The sequence below is a fragment of the Squalius cephalus genome (genome assembly GCF_949319135.1).
Source record: "Squalius cephalus genome assembly, chromosome: 23".
NCBI lineage: Eukaryota > Metazoa > Chordata > Actinopteri > Cypriniformes > Leuciscidae > Squalius > Squalius cephalus.
In genome coordinates, this window is record NC_137144.1 from 11,708,185 (window position 1) to 11,730,741 (window position 22,557).

General features: G+C 38.5%; 1 protein-coding gene across 1 annotated transcript in view; it reads left to right on the plus strand.

Moving 5' to 3' along the window:
• LOC307151812 (uncharacterized protein) overlaps window positions 1–22,557 on the plus strand; it is a 115,316-nt gene that overhangs the window by 35,656 nt on the left and 57,103 nt on the right. Inside the window, exons 18-44 of the mRNA XM_079859989.1 lie at window positions 1,209–1,313; window positions 1,412–1,510; window positions 1,619–1,765; window positions 1,890–1,967; window positions 2,327–2,474; window positions 2,578–2,727; window positions 3,187–3,259; window positions 4,386–4,546; window positions 4,633–4,822; window positions 4,909–5,047; window positions 5,152–5,285; window positions 8,273–8,426; window positions 8,550–8,654; window positions 8,750–8,848; window positions 9,063–9,209; window positions 9,340–9,417; window positions 9,932–10,079; window positions 10,163–10,312; window positions 10,472–10,544; window positions 11,650–11,810; window positions 11,954–12,143; window positions 12,222–12,363; window positions 12,441–12,574; window positions 14,066–14,219; window positions 14,328–14,432; window positions 14,521–14,622; window positions 17,704–17,847. Coding sequence (XP_079716115.1) covers window positions 1,209–1,313; window positions 1,412–1,510; window positions 1,619–1,765; window positions 1,890–1,967; window positions 2,327–2,474; window positions 2,578–2,727; window positions 3,187–3,259; window positions 4,386–4,546; window positions 4,633–4,822; window positions 4,909–5,047; window positions 5,152–5,285; window positions 8,273–8,426; window positions 8,550–8,654; window positions 8,750–8,848; window positions 9,063–9,209; window positions 9,340–9,417; window positions 9,932–10,079; window positions 10,163–10,312; window positions 10,472–10,544; window positions 11,650–11,810; window positions 11,954–12,143; window positions 12,222–12,363; window positions 12,441–12,574; window positions 14,066–14,219; window positions 14,328–14,432; window positions 14,521–14,622; window positions 17,704–17,847 — 3,510 coding nt within the window. The remainder of the gene's footprint in view (window positions 1–1,208; window positions 1,314–1,411; window positions 1,511–1,618; window positions 1,766–1,889; window positions 1,968–2,326; window positions 2,475–2,577; window positions 2,728–3,186; window positions 3,260–4,385; window positions 4,547–4,632; window positions 4,823–4,908; window positions 5,048–5,151; window positions 5,286–8,272; window positions 8,427–8,549; window positions 8,655–8,749; window positions 8,849–9,062; window positions 9,210–9,339; window positions 9,418–9,931; window positions 10,080–10,162; window positions 10,313–10,471; window positions 10,545–11,649; window positions 11,811–11,953; window positions 12,144–12,221; window positions 12,364–12,440; window positions 12,575–14,065; window positions 14,220–14,327; window positions 14,433–14,520; window positions 14,623–17,703; window positions 17,848–22,557) is intronic.

Genomic DNA, 22,557 nt, shown 5'->3' on the forward strand with positions numbered 1-22,557 from the left:
CTTCACTTTTAAAGAATTCCCTCCCTCCAGCTGGGGGTCTTATGCAGAATGTGGCCGCAAGGGAGAGGAGGTTTGATGGGTGTAAAAGCCGGTGTTTTTATAACACTTCCATCAGTTCCTCCTCCAGTGCATTCAGCTGGGAGGTGTTCGTGTAAACATTTTTCGTGAGGATGGGCAGAGGTGATATTGCCATATAGCACTCTTCCTTGGTGAACTCGCTGGCATAATAGCATCTGTTGAGTTGAGCTTGAGTGACTGGTATTTGAAGTAGGGTTGAGCTCCCGAGCAGGGTGAGGACAAGTAGAGCTTGACAGCTGAGATTGAGTATGGAAAATTCCACTTTCTTACTTGTTGTCCTCCCCAAATTGTCATATTGGGTTTGAAGCAGGATTATGCTCCTTGTGAATGGGTTGATCCCTGTCCCCAGGCTACTCTAAGGTTGCAGTGGGGCTTTGAGCTTTCTTCAGCCCATTAGTCTGGTTTATCTTGGAAGCTGAGGAATTCTTTCTTTGCATGCTCCCTTCGGTACATTGCTTCCCTTTAGGCTTGTTCAGTCCTGGCAGGGTTATATGTAGAGTTGCTGTGAGCAACACTGTATTTCATCTATTGCCTGGTTCAGCTGCTAGATGTAGTGCTATGGATTTAGATTAGGTTATGTCTATAGTCTCCCCTGTTAGCTCTACTCTTAGGGGCTCTGGGCTGTCCTGCTGCTGTGGCTCAGACTGGTTTAATTCAAGAGTTCACATTTCAGAAAAAGCTGAGCATAGAGGCTTTGGGTTTTTTCCTGGAGTCTATAACACTGAGCTTCTAGGTAGCGTGTCTGTGGTGTTACAGGATGTGTCTAATTTGGTTGCTGGTGATTAGGTTTCTCTGGGTCGAGGCCCATCAAGTACTTCAGTGCTTAAGCCAGATATGGTTGTGCTTGGTGACCTTCACAGCTCATAGGCAGGCATTGGTCCGCATGGTGTAGTGCAGTGGTCACTAACCTGGCACTTCATTCATGATAGAGTCGGGGTGGAGTTATGAGGTTTGACTGACACATTGAGAAGCCAATGCAGTTACAAGGTTTAGTCACAAGCTCTTTCTAACACTTTTCATTGGTTGCATATTCGCAAAACCCATGAGGCTGATATTCCAATAAGACTTTCAAGTATTTTTCAGTAAAAAAATTAGCATTATGTCATTGAACCAAAACAAAAAATTCACAGGTTCTTTCACCATTATCTGCAAACCTCTTCCATCATGCTATCGCAGAGAGCGGTACAGCAGCAATGGATGCTCTCATGAGTCCCAACCCTCTTGCATTAGCTCAGGTCAGTTACACCTGTTCAATTTCTAAAGAAATTCATTTAGAATGTTCTGTAGTCAAAATGAAATAAATTGAATGTAAATATCACTTGTTTCTCTCTAGGCTGTAGGAGATATATCTGGCTGTGATATTTCCAGCACAAAGACGATTGTTGACTGTGTGATGCAGCTGACAGAAGAAAACATCTTGACAATTGCTAAGGTCTGTCTGTCCAAATACTAGTCTTTCTTATTGAATCTCTGTAAACACTCATAAATGTATGCAAACAGTCCACCTATGCACTAAACGGTGTGTTGTCTTTTGAAACAGGAGCATCCAGAGGTTTTTTTTGGAGTGACAGTGGATGGCCAGTTCCTTCCAAAACCTGCAGCAGATCTTCTTCAATCCCACCAGTTTAATAAAGTGCCTCTGATCACCGGAATCACTAATGATGAGTGTGGATATATGCTGCCAAATGTAAAGACAGACTTCTTCACTTTTAAAATTTGTAAAAATACAAACATGAAATTTGTTTTTCCAAAAATTACTGATCAGTCAGTATTTTACAGTATATTGACATTTAGCAAATGTTTTTCCATAGTTCTTGTCACCTCCAGGATGGACAGACGGGATGGACATAGAGCAGATTGTGCCGGTTTTGACCATGTTTAATCATGCTGTAAGAGAGTTGTATCTTCAATTATACATATATAGTCCACCAAAGCCAAACTATTTCAAAAGTTGTTATGATTGAAATATATTAAATTATAAATTATATTAATAATTTAATAACAACTTTTGAAATAGTTTGGTTTGGTGGACTAGATCTGTTACACTGGTGCTTTTGAGTATTGCTGCTGCTGCAGAGCAAGAATGGACTTGCTACTCTCCATAGATCTAGACAGGTGGAGCTGGTGGAGGTGGAGGGTTTTAGAGGAACTCTAATAGTAAGCTGCAAGACTAGCCTATATGGTTTGTAATTTAAAAATACTTGAAACTTTTTAAATAATATTTCTGGTCTATTTTTATCCCCTTTAGCTCCAAGATCAGTCAATTCTTGAGCTTGTTTTAAATGAGTATCTGGGCACATCCACTGACAGGATCAAAATCCGAGATGGTTTTCGAGAGATGTTAGGAGACTCTTTGTACAACATCCCAGCTCGCAAAGTAGCGAATTTCCACAGAGGTGAGAGTTTGTTCAATGCGCTGTAGAAGTATGACTGTGTTAAATTTGTAGAATGCTGTTTCAGTGATACACAACAATAATGATCAATTTCGTCTATTTCTAGATGCTGGTGCACCAGTGTACGTGTATGAATTCCAGCATTCTCCCAGTATACTTCAAAAGAAAAGACCCAGTTTTGTTGGAAGTAACCATGGAGATGAAATTGTATTTGTTTTTGGTTTTTGCTTTGCAGATGGACTTATAAAGCTGGAAGGTACAACCCCAATAATATTAGAAAATATAACAAATAGATTTAGTGTTTTAGAAGTACAGTCACACTAGCGAACTTTCACAAAACTCCACAGAAAAATGGTCCATTGTATATTGTCAGCAGTGTAGCAATGTATGAAGCACAGCTCACAGAGAAATCACTTTCAGACCAAGCAGCTTTCAGATGGTCAACACAGTGAATTTGCTTTAACACATTGTGAAATATGCGTGGGGAAAACTTTCGGTCTCACACGAAATATCCAGTCATGTGTATTACTATTGAAATGACTGGATTTCGACTGTGAAAATTTCCAGAAAAAACGTTAAATGTGACCATACCTTCAGATCTCAAACTTTAGTCTCATTGATATCATTAACCACAACAGTTGTCAAAGTAAGGATTTTATAGGTAGTGACAATCAATACAGTGTCTCTCTTTGTTTTTCTTCCTGTTTTAATTCAGGTGAACTCTCAAAAGAAGAAAATGAACTTTGTAGATCTGTCATGAATTACTGGGGCAACTTTGCTCGCACTGGGTGAGTGAGACAAATCTCATGTCCTGAGTTAGGCGTGTTCCTGGGTCAACATATTTTGCTGATATTGGAAGAACATTCCTGTCTGAAAAATGCATCTAACCCTATCCATACCCCTTAAGCTAACCCTACCCATAACTTATCCCTAAAATCAGAGGGAAATGATAGGTGAATAACACTGATGTAGAAGCACCTAACCCTGGTTGTAAGCCTAAACTTGACATAAACTGTAAACTTGTCCCTCAAATCTGATTGGTTGATTGGAATGTTGTTCCAGGATCAACAAAGATGTTGCACAGGTTCAGCAGACAAGTCCAGGTGAAATTTTTCAGGGTGGTAGACGGATATCATGAATAAAATCTTTGTTTAAAGGATGAAATTCTTGAAAACATTACCAAGTAGTTTGCTATAATCTTTGAAGAAGTTTGTTCAAATGTTATAAATATTTGAAACAAATCAAATGTCTGCCAAATCAAATCTTGTGGTGCAACCAACATGCAGAAACATACTTAAAACAGGAAGTGAAATCATAGTGAAGACATTCTGCCTTCCTCTTGAGTCAATCAGTTAAGGTTGTAAAAAGTCATGTGATGCGGCTCCCAAAAAAACATGATATTTATGAATTAATACTGTATATATTATAATGTATCATGACATTTAAAAAAAAAAAAAAAAAAGTTTACAGTAGGTTTAATTTGTTAAAATCAGTTAATGCATTAGTTAACTTTAATAATGAGCAATATATACTTACTAAATTTATTAACCTTTGCTAATGTTAGATAAAAATATATTAATATTTTGACCAAGATCTGTACATTCACATGTATTTAAATTGTAAGAATTACACATTACTTTTTTACTTGATGATTACAATACATGACATTTTAGGGTCATTCATTTCATACTTTTTGCTGAAAATTAGGGCTGGGTATCGACAAGGGCCTGACAATTCGATGCATATCACGATATATTACAATAGATACATATGGATACATATACACCCACACGTCGGCTCTGCAAGCTGGAGGCACTGATATTTTATTTTTTTAAACTATATTAAACAAATATGTATAAAAAGAATGCATTTCTAAGAGTTTGTTTTAAACTATATTTTAAAAACCTTTTTCAGGTCTCCGAATGGTCCAGGCCTCACATCGTGGCCTGAATTTGGAGCTGAAGCTGAGTATCTCAGCATTGGACTGGAACAGAAACCTGGAAAGGACCTGAAGGGAAAACACTTTAATTTCATGACTCAAACCCTTCCACAATTAATAAACAAGCGAATGGAAGGCAAGTTATCAAAGTCAGCATTGTTTCAAAATTGGTTAAGGCTCACTGTATAATATTAAGATTGGTTGCACATTTGTTTTTGACAGGACCTGTAGCACAAACCAAATTAGGGTCTCTAAGAGGTTCCTTCATGACTGCGAAGGGCAAGGAAACTGTCATCAATAGCTATCTAGGTGTACCGTTTGCAAAGCCACCTGTAGGCCCCCTGAGGCTGGCTCCACCACTACCTGCAGAACCATGGCAAGGAGTGAGAGATGCAACCAAACAGCCACCAATGTGAGATTAAAGCAGAACTACTGAAATTAAATTGTCAGGCATTTTCATTTGGAAACAATGACACTTTGCTTTTTTCTTTATCCCAGGTGTTTACAGGCAAAGGAGATCCTTATAGACTTCATGGATAAGGTGTCTATAAGTTTGGAGATCCCTGAAGTATCAGAAGACTGTCTTTACCTCAACATTTACACTCCTTCTAAACCTGGAGACAACACCAAGTTACCTGTAAGTGTTTGGTCTGAATTTAATTGAGCTTTGCTCTATTTGTATGCATAAAAATGTATGTTGGTTAATGTTTTTTTTCTTTTTTAATACATGATGTGCAATAGGTCATGGTTTGGATTCATGGCGGAGGTTTTTCTGCGGCCTCTGCGTCCATGTTTGACGGACATGTTTTGGCTGCTTATCAAGATGTAGTTGTAGTCTTGATCCAGTATAGACTTGGCCTACTTGGATTTTTCAGGTAAAAACATCTACAGCTTCTCAACATACTAAGTTATTTGCTAAAAAATATTCTTTCAATTGTTCCATTGTTTCTTCAACTGTGAGCACTTTTGGCCCTGTGGATTTTTAGAAAATTAAGTCATATATCATATACTCTCATGTTCACTAAGATTGTCCAATATTGTATATGCATGCATTACAGCTGTAATGTTGTTTCTATCACATCTCAAATGATGATTTGTGTTTAATATCATTCTGAGGTAGACAATTCATTTTAAAAAGACCAACTCATTTGCCTTAAGCCGCATAGCTCTGTTCCAATTGGACTATAAGCAGCCAATCATCGAGGTAGTTGAGTATGCAGATTCCCGCCTTCCTCAGAGGGGAGAGAGCCGTGTCTACACACTTCGTAAAAGTATCCGGAGCTAGAGAGTGTCCAAATGGAAGGACTGTTTATTGGTATGCCACCCCCTTGAACACAAATCTCAAGACTGGTCTGTAGTGGGGGGCTATCTGGATATGAAAGTAGGCGTCTTTCAGATCCACTGATATAAACTAATTCCCGGGACGAATTTGTGCGAAGATTTGTTTAATAGTTAACGTTCTGAAAGGCCATCTCATGAGGGCGCGATTCAGACATCTCAGATCAAGGATAGGCCTGAGGCCGCCATCCTTCTTGGGGACGAAGAAGTAGAACTGGCAACAAAACATTGTTTCCAGTGCCCTTAACTGAGGAAGACTTTGGGGGTGGTCCTGCCTCGGTGGGACTTAACCCTTTCCCCCTCCTCTCCACTTTTGGCTTGGGCTGGACGGGTGCTGAAGCTGGCCTGGGTCACTTCTGAGTCGACTGGGCAATCTTTAAGAGACTGGAGGCAGTAGAGGAGCTGGCTCTTTTTGGGAAGAAATGACGCATAGCCTGTGATGACTTATGGGCCGCAATGTAGCGCTCCACAAAGCCGTCTACTGCGGAGTCAAACAGGCCCGACGGGAGAGTCGAAAAGAGTTGTCCTGTCAGCGTCTTAAATCTCGGTAAGATTAAGCCATAAGTGCCGATCCAGCAGTAGAGGTGGCTTTTGTAGTGTGCAGTGCCAAGTATGGTGCATTGCGCAGCTTCTTAAACAGTGCGGAGTCAACGTGGCCGTCAGCGGGGAATGCTCTGGAGGTGAGTGCTGACGTGGTTCTGCAGGGCTTGGAGGGGTGACTAGCTGTAGTCTTCCAGACGATAGCCGTAGGCGGGCAGAGGTGTGCAGTGACAGCTTCTTCCACAGGGGGAGCTTTGTGCTCCGAGTTAGTGATCTCTTGGTGGACCTCTGGGAAGAACGGGGCTGGACACTGGCAAGGATCCTTCTGGCAGCGCCCTGGTTGCAGGAACCATTCATCAAGTTGACTGCGGGCGGCTCTTCTGGGGCCAATCAGTCCAAGCCAAGCTCTTCTAGGTGGCAGAGGGGCGGAGTCATCGCTGGAGTTCGCCCACTCTTCACACTCAGAGGTGGCCAGAGATTCACCATTCAATCAGCTTGCATGCAGAGCGTCATTGTTCCACTGCAAGGCTCGTTCAACGGCGAGAAGAAGCGAGGAGAGTAAGAAGAGGCTTCAGTCTTCTTCGGAGCAGCGAGAGATAATCTTCGCGCTGAAGGATTCTGACTAATGGGCATTTCTGCATGGCTTATATAGCCAGCCATCCCTGCTCCTTTCGGTGGGCTAGAATGCCATTTGTCTGTGCAGTTGCACAGATGTGTACCAATCAGGTTTCAGGATTCAGAGAAAATTTAGTTTTCCCCATCAGAATCAGCGAACTGACGCAATGCAAGTGAACTGTATCGAAAGGGAACTTAACTTTTGCACAATAATATTAAAAGTGTTTACAATTTCACTATTATAACTTTTTGTGATTCTAAACATATAATGGTTTATATTTTATGATGTCATAGTTTAAGTCCAGGTTTGGGGAAACAGTAAAATCTGTATGTAAAAGGTATTTGAAAAGTAGTGAAAATAAAACATGGCATGATAAAAATATCCCAATAAATTTGTAATGGGATCTTCATTACAACAAAAAATGATAAAAATAAAAATCTGTTAAAGCTCCAGTCTGTAACTTTTTTGGGTTAAAATTTTTTCAAAATAAATGTTTCAGCCAGTGTTCAAAACTATCTGCTTGCCTTAACTCGATTCAACTAGACAACTAGAGATTCACCCGTTGTAAAATGCAAAAGACTTTGGACTTCGGACTGGCTACAGTGAAAAATAGACTGCAACCGGCCCATGCGAAAACAAGGATAAATATCTGAAGGGCATTAAATGTAGTCACGCAATGCTGATGTTGTTAACATTAACAATTTGAGAACAAAGTATAATTTGCACGGTTTGACGTGATATGATAAGCGATCGTTAGATTTAATCAGCGCGATTTACTGCAATGCTTTTTTCCCCTTAACGTTAGTTAGTTGGTCTGAACAAAAGTGGATGTTACTTACTTGGTAACATATCTTGGATGACATTTTCCGGTGAAAATTCTTATGTTGGTCATTCTTCCAAAAAGTAGAATCTGTGATTGCGAATGCCAGTATCCACACCGGCGCGGCGACTGACAGCCACACATTATCCTCAAAACACTGGATTCATCCGCGCTGTGCCGTGCCAAGGCACAACCCACGTAAAGTTGATAATCCTGCGAATAACTGCAATTGCACATTTCGAACAGAGATGGCGACAAAGAGGAAAAACTGTGGACTGCAGAACCCTCTGAGATATAAAAGTGCCCGAAATAGAAGAAACTCTGACATATAAAAACAATATTTGCATTGGAAGAATTAGGGAAACCTTTCGCCCTTGTGTGAAATTCCAGATGCGTGAATTCCTATTGAAATTACTAGATTTTGCCGTGAAAATTCACGAACAACAGTAAATGTGACCGCACCTTTAGTTGTATAGAATACTTGTAGACTATTTTCCATGTTTTGAACATTATCTCTACGACCTTGTATTCGATAAATGACCATTTAGCACAGGAGATGAACATGCGCCAGGAAACTATGGTCTTCTGGACCAGGTGGCTGCGCTTCATTGGGTCCAGGAGAACATCCACAGCTTTGGGGGCGACCCTGGATTAGTGACCATCTTTGGAGAGTCTGCTGGAGGAGTCAGTGTGTCTTTACATGTAAGAATTTAGTTGTTGGGGTCATGCAATGATTAGGGACTTGTATAGATCTTCTGAAATATGACTTTACAAATGCTTCTATATACCTGTGTGTTTTAAAAAGTTTCTCTACATCTTCTATAGGTTCTTTCTCCATTATCTGCAAATCTGTTTCGCTATGCTATCGCAGAGAGCGGTACGGCAGCAATGGATGCTATTATGATTCCCAACCCTCTGCCAACAGCCCAAGTACATTTCACAAATTCATTACAAATTCAAAATTTCATTTTCTTTCACTGTGACTTACAGATATTTAATCAAACTGTATCAACATCTTTCTGTAGTATGTGGGAAATGCATCTGGCTGTGATATTTCCAGCACAAAGAAGATCGTTGACTGTGTTATGCAGATGTCAGAAGAGGACATATTAAAGATTGCTAGGGTTTGCATTGCAACCATACATTCATCTATCCATCCTTTCACATGAAATGTTTATATTTAATAGAATTTGATAAATTGTTTTCATCTTTTACTTTCTGTAAAAAAAAACTTGTAAGGTCACGCCATTAAGTGATTAATAGAGTATTATTAATAATATTAATGCAGATAATTTCTGTGATAAATGTGTGTTTGCATATGTTGGGCTTATAATACAGGAACAACTAATGCTTCGTTTTGGAGTGACAGTGGATGGCCAGTTCCTTCCGAAATCTGTAGAGGAGCTTCTTCAATCCCACCAGTTTCATAAAGTACCTCTGATCACTGGAGTTACTGATGATGATGGTGGCTATATATTACCTAGTGTAATGGAAATGTTTCTTTTTACATAATTTTACTGAAAAACATTGATTTAAAGTCATAGATTATTTCCAAAATATGAAATATCTGAATGCGTGCAAGAGAACTTAATATTCAAAATATATTTTTTTGTAGATTCTTGGACCCCCGGGGTGGATAGATGGAATGGACAGAGAGCAGCTCATGACATTTTTGCCTTTATTTTATTCTGATGTAAGTAGCAGTAATAAGTGTATATACAAAGTGCATGGTAGAACAGTTAATTCACTCTATTAATCTATCAACTTATTTGTTTACTACATAGAAAAAAAAAAGGAATATTATTTTGGTTAATTTTATTTAGTTTAATTTGGCCCTATCAATAGTTACTGCATTTATTTGTGGCATCCCCCAGGGTTTTATTCTAGGTCCACTCCTGTTTAAGTTGTCTGTTAATTTTAGGTAATGCAATCACAAAGCATTGTTTTTTTAAAAGTTTTATTTATTTTTTATTACAGTTATGCAAACATATATCCCACTGTATATTCCTATTTCTTCTAAAGATCAAAACTTTGTAAACAGACTGATCTGTTATGTTACACAATGGAAATACCAAGTTTCAGGACATGACTGAAATACTGTCTACAAAAATACATATAAATCATGGAGGATAAATTATGCTGTATTGCTTAAAATGTTAAACGGAAAATGAAAAATACTCTATTCATTTAAATATCACTTCCTTTAGCTTCAGAATCAGGCGATTGCTGAGTTTGTTTTAAATGAGTATCTGGGGCCATCCACTGACAGGATCAAAATCCGAGATGGCTTTCGAGAGATGATGGGTGACTTTTTTTTCAACATCCCAGCTCGCAAAGTAGCGAATTACCACAGAGGTGAGAGTTTACTCTATTTATGCATCACTGTGCCACTGTGCACCAATTATGCCAGTTTATTTTCAGTCATTTTCCCTTAATAGATGCTGGTGCACCAGTGTACGTGTATGAATTCCAACATCCTCCCAGTATACTTCAAAACAAAAGACCCAGTTTTGTTGGAAGTGACCATGGAGATGAAGTTTTTTTTGTTTTTGGTTACTGCTTTGGAAATGGACATATACATATGAAAGGTACAGCCTAATTTATATAAAATAGGGTTGTTAGTATTCAAGTTCTAACTGCAGTCTCATTGTTTTTTTGTTGCAAAGATTTAACCTGAACTATGCTGTCAAAGTGATGAGATATTGGCTACTAAGTCTCTTAAATATTCTTTCTTCCTCATAATTCAGAAAAACACACAGAAGAAGAAAATGAACTTTGTAAAACTGCCATGGCTTATTGGGGAAACTTTGCCCGCACTGGGTAAGGGATCACATCAGTGATAAACACTCCCTTCTAGGTTCAAGGTCTAGTATGCTATTTTTATAAATCGTTGTTATACACTGTTGATATTTGAAATCAACCCAAACAAACACACCCCTCCCTTCATTGCTCCGCCCATAAACTGCACGAACACGCAATGCAAGAGTGTCTCTTTTATCATAGCAGAAGCGAAGCAAAATAATGCTTCGCGATGACGAACGAACAATAAGGAAGCACAAAAAAGTGAACATTCAGTACACTAGAGTATATACAAGCAAGAGTTGGTTGTTAGTCGCTGGCAGCACACCACCTCCAGACGAACAATGACACTCAAAACCAATGTTACTCGCGTATATATAGAGCAGAAACAACCTCGACTTCCGTTTTCAGGCCTTCCCGCTTATGTCTCTCCAGTGCTGGAAAGCTTTTCTAATTTTTACGCGGGTCCTAAAGCTCTTGCCTGATGATATCCCCTTCTTTTTCCAGTGATATTCCTCTGAACCTTTCTCTTTTGTAATGTCTCTCTTTTCTTCAATCTCCCTCTTGCTCATCTTACTCTTCTCCCCATCATGAGTGGACACGCCCCCTCCTGCTGATTGGCCACAAGTTTGTTGTGCTGCTCGATCCAATGCACTTTCAACTGTGTTTGTCAAAAATCGCTTACTGCACCTTTAAGGGACAAAATGTCACTGAATGTTACTATTGATTTTAATGTCACTTAATTAATAAATGAGTTCTTCATGGACATTTACAAATAAAGGAGTATGTAGAAATGCACCGTTACAACAGTGGTCTTGATAATGACCAAGTGTTTTTCATTTGTGTTTTTATATTGCAGTAAAACCACTGACAATTGTTTTTATACAAATTATTTAATAAAATGTTTTATTTTTATTTTTATTTGCTTTACACTTTTATCAATTTTTCAAGTCAATGTTTTACAACACTTTTGTTTTGTTTTTTTTGGAAGGATTATTTTGCAATGCATATTTTCTATGGTCTAAGTCAGAGAAACTAAAATAATTAACATTAGTTATATAACAATATAGCAAGTGACAGTTTTGCACTAGAATGTCTGTTTTTTTGTGTTTGTCATTGACGTCAGGTCTCCGAATGGTCCGGGCCTTACAAAGTGGCCTGAATATGGAGCTGAGGCTGAGTATCTCGGCATTGGACTGGAACAGAAACCTGGCAAAAACATTAAGGGACAACACTTTACTTTCATGACTCAAAAACTTCCACAGATTATAAAAGAGTGGAATGAAGGCAAGTTATCAATTTCAGAATTAAATTTTTTTTTGTCATAAAACCATCATTTATTTGCTAAATGCAAGTCAAATTGGATCTTTTTTGCCTTATGCAAACCAAATTAAATCTTTATATTATATTATTATTGGTTTTCTTGACAGGACCTGTAGTGGAAACAAAATTAGGATCTTTAAGAGGTTCCTTCCTGACTGTGAAGGGCAAGGAAACTGTCATCAATAGCTATCTTGGTGTACCATTTGCCAGGCCCCCAGTGGGGTCTCTGAGACTGGCTCGGCCCCAGCCTGCAGAGAAATGGCAAGGAGTGAGAGATGCAACCAAACAGCCACCAATGTGAGATGCCACACAACCGTATTTCAATTCAAATGTGTTTAGACATTTCCAGTATCTAATGTACTGTGGATTCTATAGGTGCATTCAGGAAAGGCAAGTGAGTGTCCTTGAGCTGGAGTTTCTCTCTATGGATGTGGAGATTCCTGAGGTCTCAGAGGACTGCTTGTATCTCAACATCTACACTCCAGTCAAACCTGGTGAACAAGACGCCAAGTTGCCAGTAAGTTCAACAACAGCTTTTTGGGATTGAACGTCCTCATAGAAATTGGGTCGAGAATGTTTCCACGTGTTTTCTAGGTCATGGTTTGGATTCATGGTGGAGGACTTTCTCTTGGTTCAGCTTCAGTGTACGATGGCTCTGTTCTGTCAGCGTATCAGGATGTGGTCGTGGTGCTGATTCAGTACAGATTGGGACTGCTGGGATTCTTAAGGTTGGTCATAAATTATTTAACTGCTGCAGATTACCTGGATCATATGAAATGCTTAATGAAAGCATAAAGATCATCAATTTTATTTATTATTATTATTATTAGGTGTGAATATTTGCTCTGACAGCAATTTGATTCAAGTGTGATTCTTAAATGATGCAGTGCATAATGAAATCTGAAAATTGGTCTTTGGTACAATTCATAATATTTTAATGAAAAGTGTTGTTTTTTTTATGGCAGTTCAAGCATAAAACCTCTATGCATAAAAGTAATGCATAAGAATCACTTCATGTTATATTGTTATTATATCAGACGCTTTATAATTATTACAATAAATAATAAAAAAATTATTCTGTATTAATTTTTTAAAGGAACATGTTGACTTTTTGGGTCTTTAGCTTATTCACCGTATCCCCCAAAGTTAGATAAGTCCATACATACCCTTTTCATCTCCGAGCAAGCCGTAACTCTGTCTGCCACCCACCGCTAGCCTAGCTTAGCACTGGAGGTAAATGGCTCCAGCTAGCATACTGCTCCCAATAAGTGACAAAATAATGCCAACATTTTCCTATTTACATGTTGTGATTTGTATAGTCACAGCGTGTACAAATAACAAGGTCACATGAGACACAGCCATCTTCTAACCGTACACATACTGGGAACTATATTCTCAGAAGGCGAAGCACTGCTACTTGGGCGGAGTGATTTGCTCGCAGCGCCTGAGAAGCCCCGTGGTGAGAAGCAGAGAGTTCGCTCAGAGTTGGAGTAAATCACTCCGCCCAAGTAGCAGTGCTTCGCCTTCTGAGAATATAGTTGTGTACAGTTAGAAGATGGCTGTGTCTCATGTGACCTTGTTATTTGTACACGCTGTGAATATACAAATCACAACATGTAAATAGGAAAATGTTGGTGTTATTTTGTCACTTGTTATTGGGAGCAGTATGCTAGCTGGAGCCATTTACCTCCAGTCTTTGTGCTAAGCTAGGCTAGCGGTGGGTGCGTCAGACAGAGTTACGGCACGCACGGAGATGAAAAGGGTATGTATGGACTTATCTAACTCTGCGGGATACGGTGAATAAGCTAAAGTCCCAAAAAGTCGGCGTGTTCCTTTAAAAAACTATTAAAAATAAGATGCAAATATAACTGGATTAAAAACCCACAGTAGAAGATTGGAATCTTGATTTAATGGATTTTTACTGTAAATTTTGTCTGTAATTGATAAATTAATCAAATCTGGATTAAATTTTCATTGTCAAATAGATTCTTTTAATGATTTTTTAATTTCAATAGACGTAATGTATTTAGCAAAAAAGTTCTTAAGGGCCAAAATGGTTGACGGAATTTCATCATTATTTAATTTTGGCTTCAGTGTTTCATAAAAAAAAAACGCATCTTTGTGCAACTCTAGTACACATGATTTAAGCCCTATTATGTGAATACATTTTTCTGTATTTAATCACATATTTAGATAAAAGTTTCCTTTTCTTTTTGCAGCACAGGAGATGAACATGCGCCAGGAAACTATGGTCTTCTGGACCAGGTGGCTGCTCTTCAATGGGTTCAGGAGAACATCCACAGTTTCGGTGGAGATCCTGGATCAGTGACCATCTTTGGAGAGTCTGCTGGAGGATTCAGTGTATCCACGCTGGTGTGCATCTTTATTTAGTAACTGTAGAAACAATTATTCAGCTGTAATGATTACAAAATTATTTGAATTGAATGATGGAGTCAATTTCTGTGTCATTATGTCTTTAAGATTCTTTCACCATTGGCTTCTGGTCTGTTTCATCGAGCCATTGCAGAAAGCGGGACTGCCTTTTGGCATGGTTTAGTGATGGCAAATCCTTTGCTGATAGCCCAGGTATCATTTCCTTTCATAACCTTCTTATATTTTCATCATTTTGTTATTTTAAAGTCTTCTAACGTCCTCATGTTGATGATCATTGCAGAATGCTGCCAAATCATGCAACTGTGACAGTAGCAGTTCATCAAAGATCGTTGACTGCATCATGGGCTGGTCTGAGGAGGAAGTTCTGGAATGTTCCAAAAAGGTGTGAGATTTTTCATAAAAATAAGCCATTAAAGGGATAGTTCACCCATAAATGAAAATTACCCCATGATTTACTCACCCTCAAGCCATCCTAGGTGTATATGACATTCTTCTTTCAGACTAATACAATCTGAGTTATATTAAAGTGCCCCTATTATGCTATTTTAATGTTTCCAAATGTTGTTTTGGAGTCTCCTACAACAGGTTTACATGCATCAAAGGTAAAAAAAACTAAAGTTTTCTCATAATATACATTTGCACATCACCACATTTTTCAACGATTCTCAAACGACTCGTCAGATGAACCAGTCTCTCTAAATCCCCCTTTCGCGAGCTACTCTGCTCTGATTGGCCTGGCAGTTCAGTCTGTTGTGATTGGTCTAACGCATACAGCATGCGTGTCGAAAACAAAAATGCCCATTGCAATAACTGAACGTCAGCTCAGGGATTGTATACCATAAACTAAAGACAGTAACAAACAATGACGCCAATTTTACCATATCAACCCGAACCTCCATCGCAAGGACGGCTCGAGCAGGACGTTTCTCAGTGATGCGCTACTCATGGTACATTGTGAGATGTTGCAACTGTAATTCCTCAACATTAGCATTAAGGGACTGTTCGTTTTTTATTTAAGGGGCCACCGGAGGAGTTTTGAGATCTGTAGTCAAAAAATACAAGACCCTCCCTTCGCCAGCAATAAATTTTTCTATGACCCTCCAAAATGATTGTGAAAAAAGGCATGACCCTCCCCAATAATATATTGATTACTTCTGGTTTGCGTTTGGCAAAGATGTTCAGATAGCCATTGTTTTTTTACAACCATAAACTCCTGCTTTCTCATCTTACTAGGGCTGTAACGATAGACCAAACCTACGATTCGGTTCGTATAACGATTTTGATTTTAGATTTGAAAAAAATCTTGTTTTTGCTGATGCGGTGTGACTCGTTCAACATGCGGGTGGCGCTGCCAATAAAGCATCTAAAAGCTGTCACAAAGAACCGGCAAAAGTAATGATTATGAATCAAATATAGCAAGGAGACATTTTAATTGTTTATTAATAAACAAGTGTTTTCTGTGTGGACCGCTGTCGATGCTGACTCGCGATCTTCGCAGTAGTGAACGCGCCAGAGAGAAATGCACATTTCATACGGAGTAGCCTACATAAGTAGAGAGCAGTCTGTTTTCTTTCGTTTTGAATTGTTCTGTTTAAAGTAGACATTTCAAGCTTTCTATATATTTCTCAGGTCTGTGAGGCAAGTACCTTACGCTGAGTTTCGGTTAATTTATGAGACGAGAGTCCAGTTCACTCGCCGGCGCCTCTGTGTCATGATTATCTATTTTCTACTATATTTATTTATTAAATCCAGGCAATTGGTTGATGAAACATTGATTAAAATTAAGATACAATTAATAAAAAAACGAAATTCACTTTAAAGAAAGGCTTTGAGCTTTCTGTTTGAGGTCTCTGTGAAAGTTTTAAAGTCGCTCTCAGAATGGTCATGTCCGTAATGGAGAACTGTCACATCCATAACATTGTTTTTTTCCCTCATAAATGCGAACACGAAAAATAAAATAAAAATAATATTTTATGTTCTGTGGAGGCCGACCCTTCTTCATCCGGTGGCTATATTACTTTTGTTTTGCGCAGTGTAATTCATCGAATTACTAAAAAATATTTTGCCACCTAAAAGTTAAAGATTTTTTTGTCACGTCACATCACATGTGTATTTCACTCATATTAAATATAAAACGCATGTGTAGACTGATATTTTTCTAATGTCTTGACTCCTTTATTAAGGGAGTATGATATAAACAGACGTTTCAATATATTGGTATTAAATGCATTTTCTGAGAATTTATATTTCAAGTTTTGACTGCAAATGTCACGTCCATAACGCTGGAATTGCCCAATTTTAACGAATTTATCCTCAACTTTTTTGGTAGGTCTACGTATTTTATTATGTTAACTTCAAATAATACTAATATAGTAATTTAAAGATGTGGTAGCTCTACATCTTACACATCACACTCCACTGTTATGGTGGTAATTTCAGTAGATTTACTCACTAACATTATTGTGAAAACAAAATAAGAATGGAAACTAAAATATGATAGTAGCCTATCGTGCAACACAGCGCACATTCTATCAGCTGCAGGTCTGGCGCCTCAGTCCCAATACTGTAAAACTCGACGTACATTCACATCACATGTTAATGCAGCGGTAGAGTTACACTCACGGGACACTGCACTTATTCGCAATCATAAAAGTTCATTATTTGCTCGTGCTTTAAAGCTTTGCCATTTCATTGGCATTCTGTTCTGACATGATGCACTTTTTCTGAGCTCTGAAGTGCGCGCGCACTGTCAAACAGCGCCAAACTGGATTTTTGTTGGGTCAGACGCATCTGATAGCGATGGGGGGCCGAGACCGCGAGAGCTACATGGAGCTACATGTAAAAAAAAAATATGAACCAAACAAGCCACTTTGAAATATTGCTGTTTTCACAAAAGTTGGGTGACCCTCCCCCTAGACTAAAAAAAGTTGGATGACCCTCCCCTCAACAAAGAATAAAAAGACATGACCCTCCCCTATTTTCCTCCGGTGGCCCCTTCCATAAATACCGAACGGTCCCTAACAAGAGTGTGTCTATCAACAAACCAATTATTTATTTATATACCTAGGATGACTTGAGGGTGAGTAAATCATGGGCTAATTTTCATTTTTGGGTGAACTATCCCTTTAAGAAAAATGTTTTTGAAATCATTCGGTGTAAAGCAAAAAGATCACTTGTGAAAAAGTTTGTCATTTATGACAATTAATTTGTTTTCACACTTAATTTCACTTAATTCCAGACAAATATTTACCTTTTAGATTTAAAAAAAAGTATTAGTTTAAATTTATATTTAATGCAGTTTGTTGAACTAAAGAGTGCTTTAGTTTAAATACATCTTTATATCTAATTTCATAAACCTATTGACTTTGAAATATGGTTTGAAGTGTATTGCCAAATGTACTGACAAGCAATTATGATAAACTGAAATATATACTCAAACTATAAACTTAAACTGTGTTCATAGTTCGAGATTATGCACTTCAGTGTTGCTGTGGATTCTCATTTCCTTCCCAAGCCTGTCGAGGAGATCATTCGCAAACAAGAGTTCAGTAAAGTTCCTCTCATCACTGGTATCACTGATGATGAGTTTGGCTATTTACTGCCCCCAGTGAGTAAATATTACATTTATTATTATATTCAGTATCACACTCCAAACAGCTATTATATCAATAAAGAAATCAACAGAAAATGCATCTGTATATACAGGATAGTGGTATTATTTTTTGTATGCAGGTGCATCTTTCACTTGGTTTGATTTACTTCAATTTTTCAATCAAAAATGAAACAAAAAGTGTTATTCAAAGGCTGAAATTCTTAAGTAGTTTTAGATAGGGATAGTTCAGGTTACATCAGTTGGAATAAATGAATAAATGTTGATAAATGCCTTTTTTAACCCTAAAGTTCCCCTATTATGCTACTGTATTTTTGTTTTAAAGATCTTTAAAAAATAGAACATTCATTCACAAATTCAAGCTAATCAAAACGCTTGTTGAAAATAAAAGGTATCAACTGTATGAAATCAACACACACACACAAAGATCTCAGATGCATTTATAATATATTCATATTTTAGGTTTTATTTTTTTATGCATAAAGTTGAATGTTATTTCGCCTTAGTATTTTTTAGGTTTTGGATGGATTGATGGGATGGATAAAGAGCAAGCCACAAAAGCCTTGACCCTGAATTGGCCTGACGTAAGTTGCACATTTACATTATATAATATTGTGCTTTCAGTTAATAGTTCATTGAATTCTGTGCTTTGAACTCAATTCCCTTTAGCCCATGGATCGATGGATAATTGACCTGGTGGCAAATGAGTACCTGGGCGACACAAACGACCCCATTCAAATCAGAGACATTTATAGAGAGATGATGGGGGATGTGCTTTTTAATATCCCCGCCCTCCAACTGGCAAAATACCACAGCGGTGAGAAGCAATAATTTACTGATTCATTCATATTTAACTATTGCAACTGTGTAAACACTGTATATAGTTAAAGAGTTTCATCATATTTTCAGAGTCATTTAACTCTTTTCCTGCCAGCGTTTTTTATTTATTTTTTAAGTTGCCAGCCACCACCAGCATTTTTTATCATTTTCACAAAATTTTCATGGTCCCCAGAATATTTGCTTTAAAAACCTCTGCTTTAAAAAACTAATTCTAGCTTCATGCATTATGTTTTTATCAACACTTGAATGTGGTTAAATTTCATGCAAAAAACATTTTGAACAAACAGCTGAAAAAAATCGCATTTTTGTCAAAGTCTACGTCCAGATCAGATTCAGAACGATGATCTAAACATAGAACATTGCGTTATTTTCACATGTGCATAAGAAATTTTCTGTCACTTGTTTCTGCTTCTTCTTCGTCTGTGTTTTGATCAGGAGATTCTGTACTCTTTTAAGAGATGCGTAATAGCCCCCGACCATATAACAGTGAAAACACGGAAAACCGTAAATTTCCGTCAATCCGCCGAAAGTGTTGTGTCATAAATTACAGAAAATTGCATCAATGTCAAGGAAAAAGTTAGTTCCCTTTCAAGGGAATTCGAGCTGCGTCGAGACGCTGTGGGAACGCCTTTGCGTGATTGCGTCGTGAAGCACCTATGAAATTAGTCCAATGGCGTGACGTCATCGACCAGGAAACTATAAAGCACACCTGGAACAAAGCTTCTGTGTCTTCAGCAAGCGCTCTATGTGAAATCTATGTCCCTGGTGTTTTTTGTCTGTCTGGCAGGATAGGCAGGAGTTTTTTCACCCTTAAAAAAAGGATAATGGCGAACGAGTAGCATTTCAGTGTGTTCATCCCTGACCTTGTTACTGTGTGTTGTTTGTTAGAAGCGCATCACACTCAGTCAGCCCTCGAGGGGGCTGAACGTGAGCATTGTGAGAACGGCTACCGTTGAGAGCTCTGCACTCCCGCTCTTGCCGAGGCAGAGTTGTTGGGTTCGCAAATGGATCTGGCAGAGGGGTTAGAGACGGGCTTCGCCCTTTCTCTGTCTTCACCTGCCAGGTCCAGTGTCTCATCTCAGGGTGTGAAGCACGCATTGTGGTTTCTTCCGTCCTCGAGTGAGTCGCCGATACTGCAGCTACTCAGTTCTGAGGAACTTCTTATAAACTTCTTGAATACTTGTTAGTATTGAAACGGGAGAAACTGAAGACTCGCCACACCAGTCTCCAGCATGTAAAGCAAGCAGCATTTTGAATCGTGTGTCCCTCCCTGCCCTCACTACATTACGAGTGAGGATACACGCGATTAAAGTGTTGTTTGTCTGGGAGCGGAGCATGTACGTCAGCTCTCGTAAAAGAAAAAGTGTTCATTCATAAATTTACCGACGTATAGAAAAGAATGCACTTTAAGGAGTTTTAGCTCCGCCCCTGTTGGCTTTCCTCTTGAACTAAATAAATAAAAAGGAAGAAAGCTTAAATTGCGATTCGCTGAGGCAGCGCGTATTCTGGATGCATTAAAGAATCTACGGCTCGGATCGGCATCGCGTAGGTTATGAGTCCGCAGTATATCTATAATGCGGAAGGAAACGGAGCTGAAGGAGTAAAAGAAACCTTTTCTCTTGTTCTTATTATTACAACTAATATGTGTTTACAAGCAATGATTCTTTGTACAAAGTCCAATGGAAGAGAGCGCATCTAAAGGAGAAGTATCCAGTTGAAGCAAATTAGCTCTATTAAATATTAATAACCAATAATAATAATTAATAAATAATAATTGATAATGAATATTTGGATCAGTTAATAGAATTAACTTAATGTTGTAAATTAATAGTACAGTCAATTAACCTGTTTGTTACTAAACACTCAGTGTTAATTGTTTATTAATTCTAAGAAATGTACATTTCCGGGGCATGGGAAATGTCTTTCTTACTTTACAGTACTACTAAGAGCAAGTAGTCAAAATCTATGATTAGAGACTCCAGTATGAGCTTGAGACACGGACAACTTTACGTGTGACATGAACAAGATTTTATTAACTAGACTAAACACTTAAAGGAATACTCCACCGTCTTTTCATATTAAACTATGTTATTCCCTTAACTAAGACGAGTTGATACATACCTCTCTCGTCTCAGTGCGTGCACTCAATCGCTCTGGCGCGCGGCGAAACTTTGTTCACTCAGTTCATTCAATACGGGCCAAGCAGAGAAGCTACTAAACACCTCCACGTTTTCCCTATTTAAACACAGTTACTCGCGTAGTGTAACTCGACCTAGGACGGTGACACAAAACAAAACGTTGCGCTTTTCTAAGCGTGTAAAATGGATAACTATATTGTATGGCGGAATACCATAGCAAGTGCTTGTAAGCACTTCGTCTTGGCGGAGTAATATCTTCACCAGAGGGAGCGGGGGCCGGTGAGAGGATTTTTCACGAGTGAAGATATCACCCCGCCAAGTCGAAGTGCTCATAAGCACTTGCTATGGTATTCCGCCATACAATATAGTTATCCATTTTACACGCTTAGAAAAGCGCAACGTTTTGTTTTGTGTCACCGTCCTAGGTCGAGTTACACTACGCGAGTAACTGTGTTTAAATAGGGAAAACGTGGAGGTGTTTAGTAGCTTCTCTGCTTGTCCCGTATTGAATGAACTGAGTGAACAAAGTTTCGCCGCGCGCCAGAGCGATTGAGTGCACGCACTGAGACGAGAGAGGTATGTATCAACTCGTCTTAGTTAAGGGAATAACATAGTTTAATATGAAAAGACGGTGGAGTATCCCTTTAAACTACTCTAACATACACACACATACATGCATACAGTTTGTCAAGGGAAAGAGAGCTGAAGCAGAAAACAGGAAAGCAAGAAGTTATAACATTGTTTGGAATTCAGCAGATCAACAGCATTGAACAAACCATCAGTTTAGTTCTAACACGCCCTTCTTTAAAAGGGGGTAAGGATACTTAATGTATCAAGTAATGAGACTAAGTTCGATACTTGCATGTCTCTCCCATTTGAATTAAACTGTCCTGATGCAATTTGTTGAGGCTTCAGTTGATCTTTGCTGATGTGGTCTTGATGAGAGAGAACCAGTGGTAGTCAGAGGATCTTTGGTGAATGGAAAGACAAGGCCGCAGCCTGGCACAAGCTTGGGGGTCCTTAGAAAACTTCTAGTTCAGCATCATCTTCACATCAGGATTTCAGAAAGGGACTTAGAGAGTAAGCATGCTGATCTTGTGATCAGTGATTTTTTGAAGCGTGGAGATGTCACACCCTCTGGAGGTGTGTGAGCCAATAAGAAGTTTTCCCTTTGGAGCGAGATTTTATGACCCTTTGTGTTCTAGCAGGGCATTTGAATATGTCATTTCATTGGGTGTTTTAGAAAAATAATCTTCAAGATTCTTATAATACTAATGCGTCACAAAGTTAGCAAAATGTAATGTAAATTAACAAATGGGGGACGAAGATTGGAGTTTATAGAGACCAAACCACATAAAAGGAAAATCATGAGATGGGAAAATTAGATACATGTTTATACATTTCTCAAGTGGTTATATATAGAATATATAGGATTAAAAGGGTTTATTTCTCCTTCTCAGCAAGAATTAAGTGAGCGTCACAGCCCTCTGCAAATTCCTTTTTGGGTCGTAAACGTTCTTATCAGTCTTAATGTGTCCTGTAACAGGACACCGTGTTCTGTTAGTTTTGGGGGAAGTTTCATAGACCTTTGTTGGGAGAGTGAGTTTGCTGGATTATTCATTAAATATAATGAATAATTTGTGTGTGTCTGATTGGTCCAGATGCTACACAGTCAAGGTGGTCTAGGGTTTTTAGTAGTCCATCAAAGAAAACTTTAGGATGACCACGA